We start from the raw sequence: 13,408 nt of genomic DNA on the forward strand, positions 1-13,408 counted from the left end.
TACCAATAGAAATTTACAAAATGTGGTAGCATATTTGAGGTGTTTAACTGTCACCTAAGACTTAGGCAGCAGTCAGCAATCAGGCAGATAAGACGGAAGACAGAAGAGAGAAGACAGCAGACAGCAGCCAACAGAGTCCGATACGAGCCAAGACAAGTGGCGCTTGGGCCGGGCAAACAAAGAAACAACGAAAACTGAAGAGAAGGCCAGATCGAAGCCACACATACCCTGCACCAGCAAAGAAACAGATGAACAGATGCACAGAGACCCTCGAGAGAGAGAGAGAGACAGGCAGGGAGCGGGTAGGGTACTCCCCATACGCACGCGATCAAAGAGGGGTAGCAGCGAGGCGAGGCGAGGCGAGGCGAGGCGAGGCGAGTGGAGTGGAGTGTCTGGATAGTCGCGTTTAGAAATCTATTTGATGGGCAAATATTTATTGCACTTCCGTTACATGGCATCGCATCGCAGCCACCCTCCATCCACCACCTCACCGCTGTGGAAATCCAAGTCAAGCTTGTCTATTTGCCTTGGCCTAATGGAAACTCTGCTGCCATCAGTTGTTGCTCATCTTCTACCCCAGGCAGACGCCAGACTCCCCACACTCGAGGCACAGCTTCAGGGCAGAGGGGGCGCGGGGTGGTGGTGGGGCGGAACGGGCACCCTTCTGCATGGCCCACTTGTGTATGATCTCCTTTTTGGCAACAATGGCCAAACAATAGGATTTTCTTTTGCTTTTACTGAGGGCAGAGCAGCAAGAGGCAGCAGCAGCTGGCGCTGCTCACTTGGATTTGTTGTGTTGTATCCTGACAACGACGAATCGAGATGAAAGACGCTTAATCGCTCCACACGCACACACACACAGCAGAGGGCAGGAGACAGGACACGCAGCATGTGTGCGTTGCGGCATTGTCCTCTCCCATCATAAATTTGTCTTCAGCTGTCGTCGTTCTGCTTTCATTTCTAAGCATTTGTTTAGACATGAGCACAGGAGAGGAGACGCAGAGACACAGAGCCACAGGGACAGAGATCCCTGAGAGATTGGCTCTGTGGTTGCTGCACCACAGGAGACGCCCCACGCGGAATGCAGTCAGCGTCAAATGCGGCGTATGAGCAATCTGCCCCAAAAAAAAAACACACAAAAAAACACAAAAAATATGCAGGCAGAGAGAGAAGAGAGATGACAAAACCGCACATAAGGATAAAGGAGAAATAAAGGAGAATGAAGAATGGAAGGGAATGGAAGGGAAGGCAATGGAATGGTTCGAGCGAGTGGGCGTGGGTCTAGTTAATTATGTTGTTCCGATATCCAAGAGAGAACAAAACCCAAAGCCAGACGAGTGGATGCGCCTTTTCCTTTGGGTTCGGCGGTTCTTAGGAGTCACCTCAGGAGGGAGATTGAGATTCCCATCGCTGATCCGCAGCTCAGCGCTCGGAGCTCAGTGCTCGGAGCGAGTCAAGCGCATTTAAGTACATTAGCCAGGACCTCATTCGCAGGATGATCTTATTTCTGCGGTTCGTTCCCATCTGATTCGATCCCATTCGAAAGAGATGCGATCCGATACGATCCCATCTCTAGTGTGCAGTCGTCAGGGCGTCAGGGCTTCAGGGCGCGGCAGCAACTAATCATCAAGGGGATTATCTGCCATTGAGATCCTGAGCCTGAGGCCTGACTTCTCCGCTTTGTGCCCGGCTGCTAATGAGTCCGAAGAAAGGCACCCAAAGGTAGGGGAATCCTTTAGGGATTTTAAGCTGAAATAGGGAATATATCTCCATTGAAGTGACCTGCCACAGTTGCACCAAAAATCCCTCCTTAAAGCGACTTTAAGTGCGCGCGCCCAGTTTCAGTTCTAGACTCCCCACAGACCCCACAGACCCCCCCAGACGCCGCAGAACCACCCAAGCATCGCTCAGGAATGTCAGCTGAAATGTAGCCCCGGGAAAGTCCGTAGACTGCCATGCAAATTTTCTCTCTCTCTCTCGCTCTCAGCCCCTCCTGCCCGGCTCCTGGCTTTTGCTTTTTTTATTTCTGTTTCTGTGTTTCTGTGTTTCTGTTTCTGTTTTCAGTTTGTTATTTGGTCTCGAGACTTCATTTGAATATTAAAAAATTCCAAAACACAAAATGGAATTTTTATTTGCGATATTTTGTCGCACCTCAGCGACAACGTACTTGCCACCTCGTCAACGTCAACGGCTGGCTCCACGTACAACATTCAAGCCACCACCACCGCCACCACCCGAGCAGGGCTGAGGCCAGAGTCGCAGGACGAGTACGAGTACGAGTGCGAGGACATGGGACATGGGACGGATCTTGGGTTTAATTTAACATAAAAGCGCGTTCGCCATTAGGCGCTCAAACAACCCCCTCCGTGGCAGAGTGCGGCAGTGTGGCAGAGTGCGGCAGTGGCAGTGGCAGGGGCTGTTTTCCACACTGGAAATTTATGAGGCATGCTCAGGTTTTTATTAGATTTTAACTAGGCCTGGCGCCAGGCCCTTCTCCTCTCTCCTCTCTCCACGCGGACCCAGTTCAAGGTTCTGTGGGCTGGGCCCCAGAGTCAAACGTGCCAAAAACATTAAATATGTTAATTAGTTTCGACGCCCCTCCCACCATTCCCCCCGAACCACACTACACTGAACTCTCCTCTCCTGCCCTGCCGCACACAGAATCAGCCAAAAGGCAAAACTAAATGTTCCTCCAAAAATTTGTAAGCGCCTAAGCGGGTTGACAAAATACAAACAGAAAACAGAAAAAACAGAAAACAGAAACAAGAGAAAAAAACAAAAAAAAAAAAAAAGGGAACTCTGACCCGTCGTCTGGTTTTCGTTTGGTTTTCGGTAAGTGCCGCTGGTCACGTTAGGCCCTTAACTGCGATCTGAATCCGAACCGAAATCCAGGAGTAATATGCTAATGCCCCCCGAGGGCCCACCCCCAGGGGAGGTGTCTTCCTGGGGGCACGGCAGTCGTCACTTCGTTGCGTTCCAGAATTTGTGGCTGAATTTGGTTTGTGTGTTGTGTTCTCGGCGGCATTTGGCTTTATCTGCTTGTAACGGACGGTCGGCAATTGAGTTCAACACTTGTCCAGCTTTCCCAGATAAACGGAAACGGACGGGCAAATGGAAATCGTGGAGAGCGTGGAGCGTAGGGAAAGAGTTGCTCTCAGAGGAAACCAACCATCCCTCAGACATTGCCATAAATCTCCTCTTAAATATTATCAAACTTGGAACTTGCCTCAGCTGATCCAGCTGCCCAGTGAACTGCATCCATGAATCTGCTGAAGAATCTGAAAGTGATTGGAAGTTACCCACACAGGAATCATCTCGTAAATCAGTGGAATTTCCAGCGATGATCAGACAAGGGGAAAATGCTTTTCAATCACAGAATTTTCATACTCCCCAAGTCGCCATTTATTTCCCCCATCCTCCATCTCCATTCTGAGTTACGCCCTCGAGCAAATTGCGTGTGGCTTCCATCAGTGGGAATGATTGATGGGTCTGGACTGGGTCTGGGTCTGCGCGGAGCATCTGAAATTGCGTACCCAGACGAGTTCCACTTCCCCTTCCAGCAAGAGAAAGAGAGAGCGATCCGATCCGATCCCAGAACGGGGTAGGGTAGAGAGTAGAGAGTAGAGAGCAGAGCCACAGCATCCACAGCTGTTGCAAAAACTTTTGCCTGGCTCTCCTGCCGCAGGCCGCATGTCGCATGCCTCCATATCCATACGCATGTGTCCCAGTATCCGATCCATAGGTGGCTCCTTTCACTCGGAATCAACAGCAGCAGCAGCAGCCACGGCAGCAGCAGAAGGCTTAATCTATCCAACGGAAAGTTGATCGCAACTGATAGCCAGGCCAGACCAGGCCAGGCCAGGCCAGTCAGCCGTCGCAGCCATTGATACCCTTTGCACTCCTCCATCTCCCATCAGGCATCAGGCATCTCGCATCTCCCACTTCCATCTATGTACCTCTCTCTGGGATCTTTGGGCAACGGTTCGCCGTTGATGCCATGATGTATGTCTGGGTCTTGGTGTGGGTATGGCTAGGGGTATGGCTATGGGAGCGGGGTGCATGGTCTGAGTGCGTGCCTCATGATATGGGCGGGAGATAGCGAGCGCCGCAGCGCCGCAATTGATGGCATTAGGCATTAGATAAGAAATCAGACATTTATGGGCACAAAAGGCGAACGGTGAACGGTGAACGGGGAACGGGAAATTGTGCGGTACCAGACGGCATTTGTGGTTGCAACAGCAGCAACAGCAGCAGCAACATCATCATCAGGCAGGGATATGCCTATGGGCGAGCATCCTCATTAATGGCTCAGGGGTTGGAGGTGCTTCCTGTAAGGGTTGCAGCAGCAGCAGCACCCCCAAGCACCCTTCCAATGCACTTTTCCGTTCCAAAAAGAACTGAAATGAGCCCGCCCAATGGAGGTGGTAGGGAGCCACCTAGAAGGTTCGTTTCTGGCTGCATAATGTCTTGGAGAGTGCACAGATTTAATTTAACCCAATTGGTTGGGCTGCTTAATGGGAGGACGGGAGGCACTGCGGACTGAATCCCCTTTCATTTTCGATTTAAAAGCCTCTCTCACACGAGCCAAGATTGGGGAGGGCGAGCTGGCGCTGTCAACTTCAAAAGAGCCTTTCAAATGGTATTTTAAGCAACACCTAGGACCAAACCGAACCGAACCAAAAGGGAACACAAAACTACCTGAAGCAGGACACAGACCAGAGAGCAGAGACTGCGACGAGCCAGCGACGAGCGAGCGACTATCGCAGACAAATTGGCCATATCCCATAACCCACATGGACAGACAGACGGACGGACGGACACACGTGCAACAGAAAGGAGCGGGCCGCCTTTGATTTTCTAAGCGAATTGTTTCAAGAAAACCACCAGAGAGAACCAGAGAAAACCAGAGAACCCGACCATCCAGGGCAGGATGACAATGTCTAAAAGGATGAGATGGAGGATGAGGCTAGGGCTGGGGATGAGGAAGGTTAAGAGGACGAACCCGAAAAGGCTTGCCAGCAGGACACACACGCAGAGCGAGAGGGCGAGGGAGAGGGAGAGGAGAAAGAGACGACATGTGCTTCAATTAATTTGATTTGCGTCCGGGAAGGGGTCCAGAGTTCAGTTCTGAGTCCCGGAGTCCCGAAGTCTCGAGTCCGGAAACGGGAACTGAACTGAACTCCACTTCACTTTATTTTGTCAACCCATTTGGAATTTTTTTCGCTTCGTCTGCTGCTGGGGTTGCTGCTGCTGCTGCTGGGACGTTGCTGCTGCTGCTGCTCGAGACCACTTGGGCATGCCTCAATGGTCACAGAAGATGGCCAACTATGCTTTGAACTATGATGAAACTAATGGCAGCAGACGGGCCCCGGCCACGGCCCCAATTCCCCCCTCTCAACCCACAAAGAAGAGTACATTCTGCCTCACTAAGCACTCCCCCCCCCCTCCCGCTTCCACTGCCACTGCCACTGCCACTGCCACTCCCACTCTCCTTTGCTGGGCTGTGTGTGGGACAGGGTTGTCATTCAGCTAATTGGCAAAAAGAGTCCCGAACTTCAGTTGCAACAATTAAACGCATTGGGCAACACCTTGCTGCCACAGCCGAGCTGAGCTGAGCCGAGCCGAGCCGCCTCGCTCTGTCCTGTGGCCTCTGGCCTCTGCCTTTTTGTTTGTCGGGGAAGGAGCAGGAGGAGGAGGAGGGCCCACCCCTTTTCGGGCTGGTTCATCATTAAACCGCATTAGGGGGTTGCTTTGCCCGCAACATGGCCGCCTAACACGCACACTCAAGCAGCGAGAAACAGAAAAAGAGACATGGTGAGAGGGTGAGAGGGTGAGAGGGAGAGAGGGAGGCCCAACGACCGACCGCTACAAAAAGGGGGCGTTTAAAACCGCGCGCGCGTTTTTAGCCGCACTAAGTGCATTTCAATGTACTAGAAAAAGCCGATTCCGTCTTCCGTTTCCGTACCGCTTTGGGGCAAGATACGCAAGTGGCGCGACAAACAGAAAGGAATGTCCGGCGCGGGTAGAGCCGCAGCGCAGAATACCCTAACAGAACGGCGTGGCAGGATCTATGGGGATCTCGATCCTAGCAGACAGGCAGACAGGCAGCCAGACTCCTGCCCCCTGCCCCTTCGCATATCCCCTTCTAGGGTATCCACAACACGAGTACATTCCCAGGCACTCATTTGTGTGTGGGGTGCACTCATAGTCGTTCTCGTTCTCGTTGCCGTAGTCGCAGTCGCAGTCGCAGTCGTCGTATTTCTTGTCACAATTATGGGTTTTATGGGGCTCTAGAATCGACGACTTTCTGTTGTTTTGACACGCAGCCAGCGAGCGCGAGCTCGAGCGCGAGCTCGAGCTGACCCCTCTCTGACCGCAAAAAGTGTTAAATTATAGACTTTGATTCTCCAGTTCTCTATCACATGGTTATTATATGATTATAACGCTTTTGAGAGCCTGCACAGCTGTGGCCCCCCCACATCCTCCTGTGCCAGCACATTGGCTGGGGTTGGAGGGGGGCCACGGGGGTACCAACACAGGCACCACACGCAGCGTCGGCGTTTTGGGCGTTTGAACTAAGCGAAATTAATGGCCAACACAGGCTACTTAGCAGAGGCCCACGCACACAGGGGGGACTACGGGGACTACGGGGACTACAGGGACTACGGGGAACCCACGGAACCAGCAGATCGGAGCCCTTGTTCGCTGTGCGATTTATGACTTGGCATGCAAAACAGAGAAAGAGAAGAGAGAGAGAGAGAGGGAGAGAAGAGACAGAGACTGGAGAGCGAGGAAAAGCACAGCACAGAGAGAGAGAGAGAAGGCGGAGCACACCACAGACATGACAAAAAAAAAAAAGCTGCATGGCGCCCGCCAGCGTTGTCCCATCATCATGATGATGATCATCATCATCATCATCCCCTCCCCAAGTTGCATGATCATCACATCGTAGGCAAAACGAGTCACAACGGGTGGGCTCCAGCCCCAGCCCCAACCCCCGGGGCCCCGGGACTCTACGACTCTCTGGGGTCTGATCAATAAAAATGAAAATTTGCCCAGCAGTTGATGAAATTTACGCGATCGGCGTCGGCACAACTACAAAGTCAAAAGCGGCCTTGGAAGCGCGCGGCCATCAAATGAAAAGTCCACCGACAATTTGCTTGGCGCCCACCACTTCAACCCCTATCCAGGGGCTTATCCAACGACTTGGCGTGGTCCTCCACCTCCTTCTCCTGCTCTCCTCCATGCGTGTGAGAAGTTTTAGATAAGCGCGGCGCTTGGCTGCAGAATACTTCAAAGTGCAGGCCCGGACTGCGACTGCGACTGCAACTGGGGGCTCCGAGTAGCGTCGCATCGCGGATGCCATGCAAATTTACGTTGATAAGAACGAAGGGGAGGTGGTCGGCGTGGGGGTTTGGGGGCTGCCCAGATGGGCAAGTGGCCACCGCTGACAGATTGCAAATGGAGCGAACGGCGGCAGCAGGAGGAGGATGCTCTGGCTCTCGCTCTCGCATTTAAAGTGGAGGCCCAAGCCAGTCGGTTGCCGAGTGTTAGGTGCCGCCCAACACACAGCCGCAAGGGGGGAGGGGGGTATACGGGTATATTTATGCAGATAAAGTTTGCTTTGATGTTCGCTGCTCGATTGGATCAGCGGATCAGGGGATCAGTTGGGTCTTCGCCTTTGAATAACTCCGAAATGACACGCCGAATCGCGCAGATGTAAAGGCAGGCAGACATTAGATTAGATTAGAGCCATTTCCTTTTCCTTTTTTGCGCGAATCATACGAATCTTCCCATCTACGAGATTCATGGGATCCATGGGATCCATGGGATACATTAAATTTGGATTTATCTCCCAAAAGGAGTGAAATTTTTCGTACAACTACATTTTAATGACTCCGAATTTACTCCGAATTTACTCCGAATTTACTCCGAATTTATTTCGAATTACTTTCGAAACACCGAATTTAATAACTGGAAGAAAATCCAAATTAACTCCGAAATTCATTTCAGTATGTTCAATAGCTCAAAGAAAGTAATATGCAAATAACACTGCATATTATTTCTGTTCTTTTCCTAAAAATTACATATGAAAATCACTCCGAACTAACTCCGAACTTACCCCGAAAAAAGCGATAAAAGCGAAAGGAATGCGGCAAATAAACAAAACAAAACCAAAAAACAAAAATTGTTTCTAACCATTGAGGTCGCGCAATCGTTCTGGGTTGGTATTGATATTGGTATTAATGGTGGTATTAATAATAGCTTAGATAACTAATGCGGTAAACAAAGAAGACGTACAGTACTTACAAATCCATGTTTATCACTAATATTGTTGGTCAATTTTAATTTGTGAAAGGAAACAACTTTCTGCATCCATTGCTCACCCGTTGTGGGCGAATCTGGATGGATATACATGCGTTTTGGCATCTCCGGATCCGCCTTGCCGGCCACCATCCAGCGGCTGCAACAGAGGGGGTGAGACGGAAACGAAAGACCGACAAAATTATTAAATTCCATTGGCGGGCGGCAGGAGGATGATCCTTTCCCAGACTTACCTATTATGAAACTTATAACGATAATCGTCCGCCGCAACGATATCCAGTAGCAAGATGTATTTAGCCTTGGCGTCCAGTCCCGAAACACGAAATTTCATTTGCGGGAACATTTGTCTGCGAACGAACAAGCGAAAATGGGGGATTAGATTAGGAGTCCGAACTCGGTGGTGGAGTGTGGTACGGAGTGTGGTACCGTGTGTGGTACGGAGTGTGGTACGGTGTGGTGCAGGGGGGGGGGACTGGTAATCAAATAAAACATTAATCAGTGCGGCATATAAAGCCTAAATGCTGCAACGGTTGCTTGCTTGCTTGGTTGGTTGGGTTCGGTTTGATGCTTTCGGTTCTGTTTGGCTTGGTTTCGGTTTGGTTCTCAGGGGCCCACCGCCGGGCAAGATCAGGACCAGTCCCCAGTCCCCAGTGCCCTGACCCTCCCATCTGTACCCCTCGCTAACCACACACACACACACACAATCATCATCATCATCATTATCAAAGCCACAGCCAGAGCCAAAGCCAAAGCCAGATTCGGAGTAACTCCAAGACTCCGCCAGTCGGCGGCTCCAAGTCCCTGGCTAAAGCAAACAAACCCAAAACGTCGACCAGTCGGGGCCAGGTTATCAAGTGGCGCCAAGCCACAAATTGTTTCGACTCCGCCACTGCCTCTGCCTCTGCCCCGACTTGCCTTGCAACTCGAATTCAAATTGGCCAAAGCCAGAGAGACAGACAGTGAGAGAGAGAGAGAGAGAGAGAGAGAGAGCGCTCTGGGCTCTGGGCCCTGGTCTTGGCCGGGTTGATTAGCCATGTTGGTGGCAATGTGCAAACTCGAAAATTACATGGCCCCAGCCCAGGAGGGAACCCACACAGGCAGGCAGTCAGGGCAGGCCAGCCACATCCACCCAAAAAGGGACCCAGAGTCGGAGCCATCCTCCTTCTCCTGCCTCTGCTGCTGCTGCACCCTCAATACACACACATATAAATATGAAAATTATAACTTTAAGTAGCAATCACTCAATCGCTGCGCCTGCGCCTCGTCCCCAGGTCCAGATACACGTCCACGTCCACGTCTGAGGCTCTGGCTCTGGCTATGGCTGTGGCTCAGGTCCAAGCGCCTCGTCTTCGCCTCATGAATCAAATTTAACGAACGTCTTGTTCATGTTCACAGATCATCATCAGCTGCGACTGCATTTTTGATAAAAAGAGGAACAAAAAAAAACCAAGGAAAGGCGAGCCAGAGAGCCGGAGAGTCAGAGTCAGAGTCAGAGCCAGAGCCAGGGCGAGAGCGGCTAACAAGCTGCTGACTGATGTCCGACTTGACTGACGGACTGACGGACTGACTGACTGACTGGAGCTGGAGTCGAGGAGCGGGATGGGGATCGGAAGCAAACGGGCGGGGAGGGCCCAGTCAGAGGATGTTTCTATTTAGAGAAGAAGTCTCGCTGCTGCTGCTGCTGCTCGCTGCCCCTCTCTTTCTTACTCTCTGGACTCTCTGACTTGGGGCTGGGGGGACAGCGGACACGGGACAGGGAACTGGGGAACTGGGGACTGTGGCCTGCCTCTCGTCTGCCTTTTTCGACTGCAAATTATTTTTTATTTGCCAAGGAACCAAGGCACGTCTGTCTGCCAGCCAGGGCTTTGGCTGTGCTTGGGTTCTCTTCTGCTGGCGGATACTCTCACCCGCGTGGGATACATCCACAAAGGGGAGAACGAGGAGTCCCTAGACTAGCCAATATACATATATATATCTATATATATTGTATATATTCCATATCTATGTCTGGATATGCAGCTGGCACTCCGTATCGTATAGCCCACCCACCTTCGAGCAGGAACTAAACTTCAAGGAGGTATGTTCTATATTTTTTTTAAATATTTTTTTTGGGTGGCTTTCTTCAAGGGTATTTAAAGCTTCGATCCCGCCCCCCCCCCCCTCCCTCTCTTTTGGGTTTGGTTTTTTTTTCGTGTGTTTCGTTTTGTGTTTCTTTTTTTGTTGCTGTTGCGCGTTTTGTTGCTTTTGTTTTTGTTTTTGTGTGTTGTCTTAACTGAATAGCTCGTTAACATTATTGAGCACTTGGCGCCAGTTGTTGGCAGCTTGTTATGGCCGGGCCCGGGTTTTGGGCCAGACCGGGCCAAGTCGCCAAGTCGCGCCACAGCCCCAAGCGAAACGAAGCCAAATGGAGCCAAAGACAGAGCCAAAGACAGAGTCAGAGCCAGAGCCAGTCCTGGGCCTATGCCTGGGCCCACCACACGCGCACAAAATATCTCTGGCTGTGGCTTTTGGGGGCTGGGAGCGTTCGGCGACTGCGCCAAATGTGCGATCCTCCTCCCCCTACTCCTACCCCGTCCCCGTCCCACGCCCCCGCCACCTTGTGCTCTGTGCTCGACAACAAAACGATTTGCTCTCGTTTGTGTTGGAGCCTCGTTGCTTCTGCTCAGGCTTTAGCTTCACCATCAGCATCCAGCATCAGCTCCATCTTCAGCTGCTGCTTTGGCTGCTGCTGAAGGCTCCCGCTCTCTCTGGGCTGGCGCAGAGCTCTTGGGGCTGAGATTCAGGTTCGTGCAAATCGTTACGTGTAAAACTTGCACCTTTTGACCAGAGGGATGTTTGTTTTGCAGCTTCTTCTGGGGGTCCCACACACACAAACACACACACACTTACTATATGAACGGGAACGCGACTGCGGCTAATTCAATTTCCCCTCCATCAAGCAGGGACACACCCCACAGCCCCCTCCCTGCCTACCACTCAATCCTGGGGTGGAGTGGAGTGCAGAATGGATTCCATGAGGCCATAATTAAGCCTAATTAAGCCAGTGCGTTTGTCCCCCTCCCTCTCTCTCTCTCTCTCTCTGTTCTTGTGTTTGTGTGTGTGTGAAAAGGTGTCGCTCAGTTGTCCTTCAGTGTCCCTGGCCCTCGCTGGTGCACTCATCACTATTGGGGTTAATGGCTAATCAATTAGCCGGGGCCCCCGCCGCTGCCTGCTGCCCGCTTCCCGCTGCCCACAGTGGCAATGAAAATAAAATTCTCGCCGATTGAGTTGTAATTGGGTTTTGTTCTCTTCCCCAGTTTATTCGCTCGTTCAGGAACGCTCGCACAGTGGCACAAACAGGCAGCAAAGACGAGTGGAAGAGCCGCCCTTGGAGCGGCAAAGTGGCAAAGAGGGGACACAGAACAGGGGAAAATGCGTTGACCATTGATTAGAGGCAGAGGCAGAAGTCAGAGCAGAAATAAATGGAAATTCACATGGAAAATGAAACCAGAACCAGATGACAAAACAGGATAGATCAGCCCAGAGCCTAGATCCCCTCCCCTTAACGAATAGATCATCGACTGATGAAAGATGAACTCCCAAAAAGTGTGTCCGAATCAATAGACAGTCGTCAGCAGCTGAGAATTGAGCTGTACGGGACATGGACAGGAAAGGTCAGTCAGTCAGTCAGTCAGTCAGTGAGCTCTTTGGGTCTTTTTCGGTGGCCATGTAATCGATTAGCAGATTGCATCGGAGGAGAGCTGCAGGTGGTGACATCTCAGTCGTTGTGTGTGTGTGTGTGCCCTGCCTTGCTCTTCCCCTGTTATCGTGACCGGGGGCTAAACGGCGTCTATTAACGCACCTGTGCGCCCTCCACTCGATGCGAGTGTGTGCCCTGTACAGGGCAGGACAGGGCAGGACAGGGCAGGACAGGGCAGGGTCTGCCTTAGAAGCGTCAATGCATTATCTGATAGTCAATCAAACGACAGCAGCCCGACTCGGAAACACACGAGAGGAGATGCAGGCAATGGCAATGGCAATGTCAACAGCGCGCCACAGCTGATCATCGCCGCGATGATGATCGCGCGTTGATGTTCGGAATTGGATGTTGGAATGGGAATGGGAATGGGAATGGGTACGGGGTATGGGGTATTAACAGAAGAGGGACAAACAGAGGGACAGCAGAGGCACCGACACAACAAACAGAAACCAAACAGAGGTCGATCGGTCCTTAACTGTCCGTCCGTCAGTCCCCCCCTGTCTGTGGGTTCTGTCCATCGCCAGTCCAGGTCCAGGGGCTTGCAAAACGCATTCGTTGTCTTTGTCAACAAGGCGCGGGGATTAAAGTAGCACCTGCAGTTCTCTTGACCGAAAAGGAACCAAAAATGTAAGGGCTAGGGGTTGGGGCCCCCCTCTTCTGCTGCCGCTGTCGCCGCTGCTGCCGCTGCTGTTGACAGTTCGCCTTTGTGACAACAAAATTGTTGTCGACTTTTTGTCGTTTTTGTTGTTGTTGTTGTTTGTGTCGCTGGAGGAAGCCAACCGCTTTAATCTTTGGCCAAGTTTGTCAACACATTTGGCCAGATCTGTGGAGGATCTCTGGGACATGGAAATGGACATGGAAATGGAAGTGGATATGGGTGCATATTCAGCAGGCTTACATCATTTGCCTAGAAGGAGGAACAGCTGTCTGTCTGTCTGTCTGTCTGTCCGTCCGTACATATATTTTGGGGACATTTCGATTGCATTTAATTTGAATTTTATTGAATGACAATTGCATGCAAATTATTGGCTTCCCGGTTGCTTCCTGAATTTTTGTGTTGCATTTTACACGAGCCTGGCAAATGGGGAAACGGAGATGGCAGTGGATACGGATACACGGATACGAATACGAATACGAATACGGAGATGGGAGATGGAGAATAACTTGTAGATGGATATTTGACAAATTTGTGGCGCACAGCACACAGCACACACAGTGGAGGAGCTCTGTCTCTCTCTCTCTCTCTCTCTCTCTCTCTCTCTTGACTGCAAAAAGGACAATGGGAAACTTCCAGGCAGCTGCATCATAAACGTTAATTACCCCTACAGAAAAGAGGAGATATAC

At 51.3% G+C, this 13,408-nt stretch overlaps 1 protein-coding gene across 4 annotated transcripts in view; it reads right to left on the bottom strand.

Annotated features, from left to right (window-relative positions):
* The window catches only part of LOC111082036 (optomotor-blind protein), a 65,065-nt gene that overhangs the window by 29,996 nt on the left and 21,661 nt on the right, over positions 1-13,408 (bottom strand). For 2 of the 4 annotated variants that reach the window (XM_041594527.1, XM_041594526.1), the window contains exons 2-3: positions 8,559-8,672; positions 8,311-8,464 (exon numbers count right to left, since the gene is read on the bottom strand). In XM_041594527.1, the coding sequence (XP_041450461.1) occupies positions 8,311-8,464; positions 8,559-8,672 (268 nt within the window). Of the gene's footprint in view, positions 1-8,301; positions 8,465-8,558; positions 8,673-13,408 lie in introns of all 4 variants that reach the window. The other 2 variants (XM_041594525.1, XM_041594524.1) reach the window with 1 other exon arrangement.

This window comes from Drosophila obscura, unplaced genomic scaffold (assembly GCF_018151105.1).
Source record: "Drosophila obscura isolate BZ-5 IFL unplaced genomic scaffold, ASM1815110v1 contig_29, whole genome shotgun sequence".
Classification (NCBI taxonomy): Eukaryota; Metazoa; Arthropoda; class Insecta; order Diptera; family Drosophilidae; genus Drosophila; species Drosophila obscura.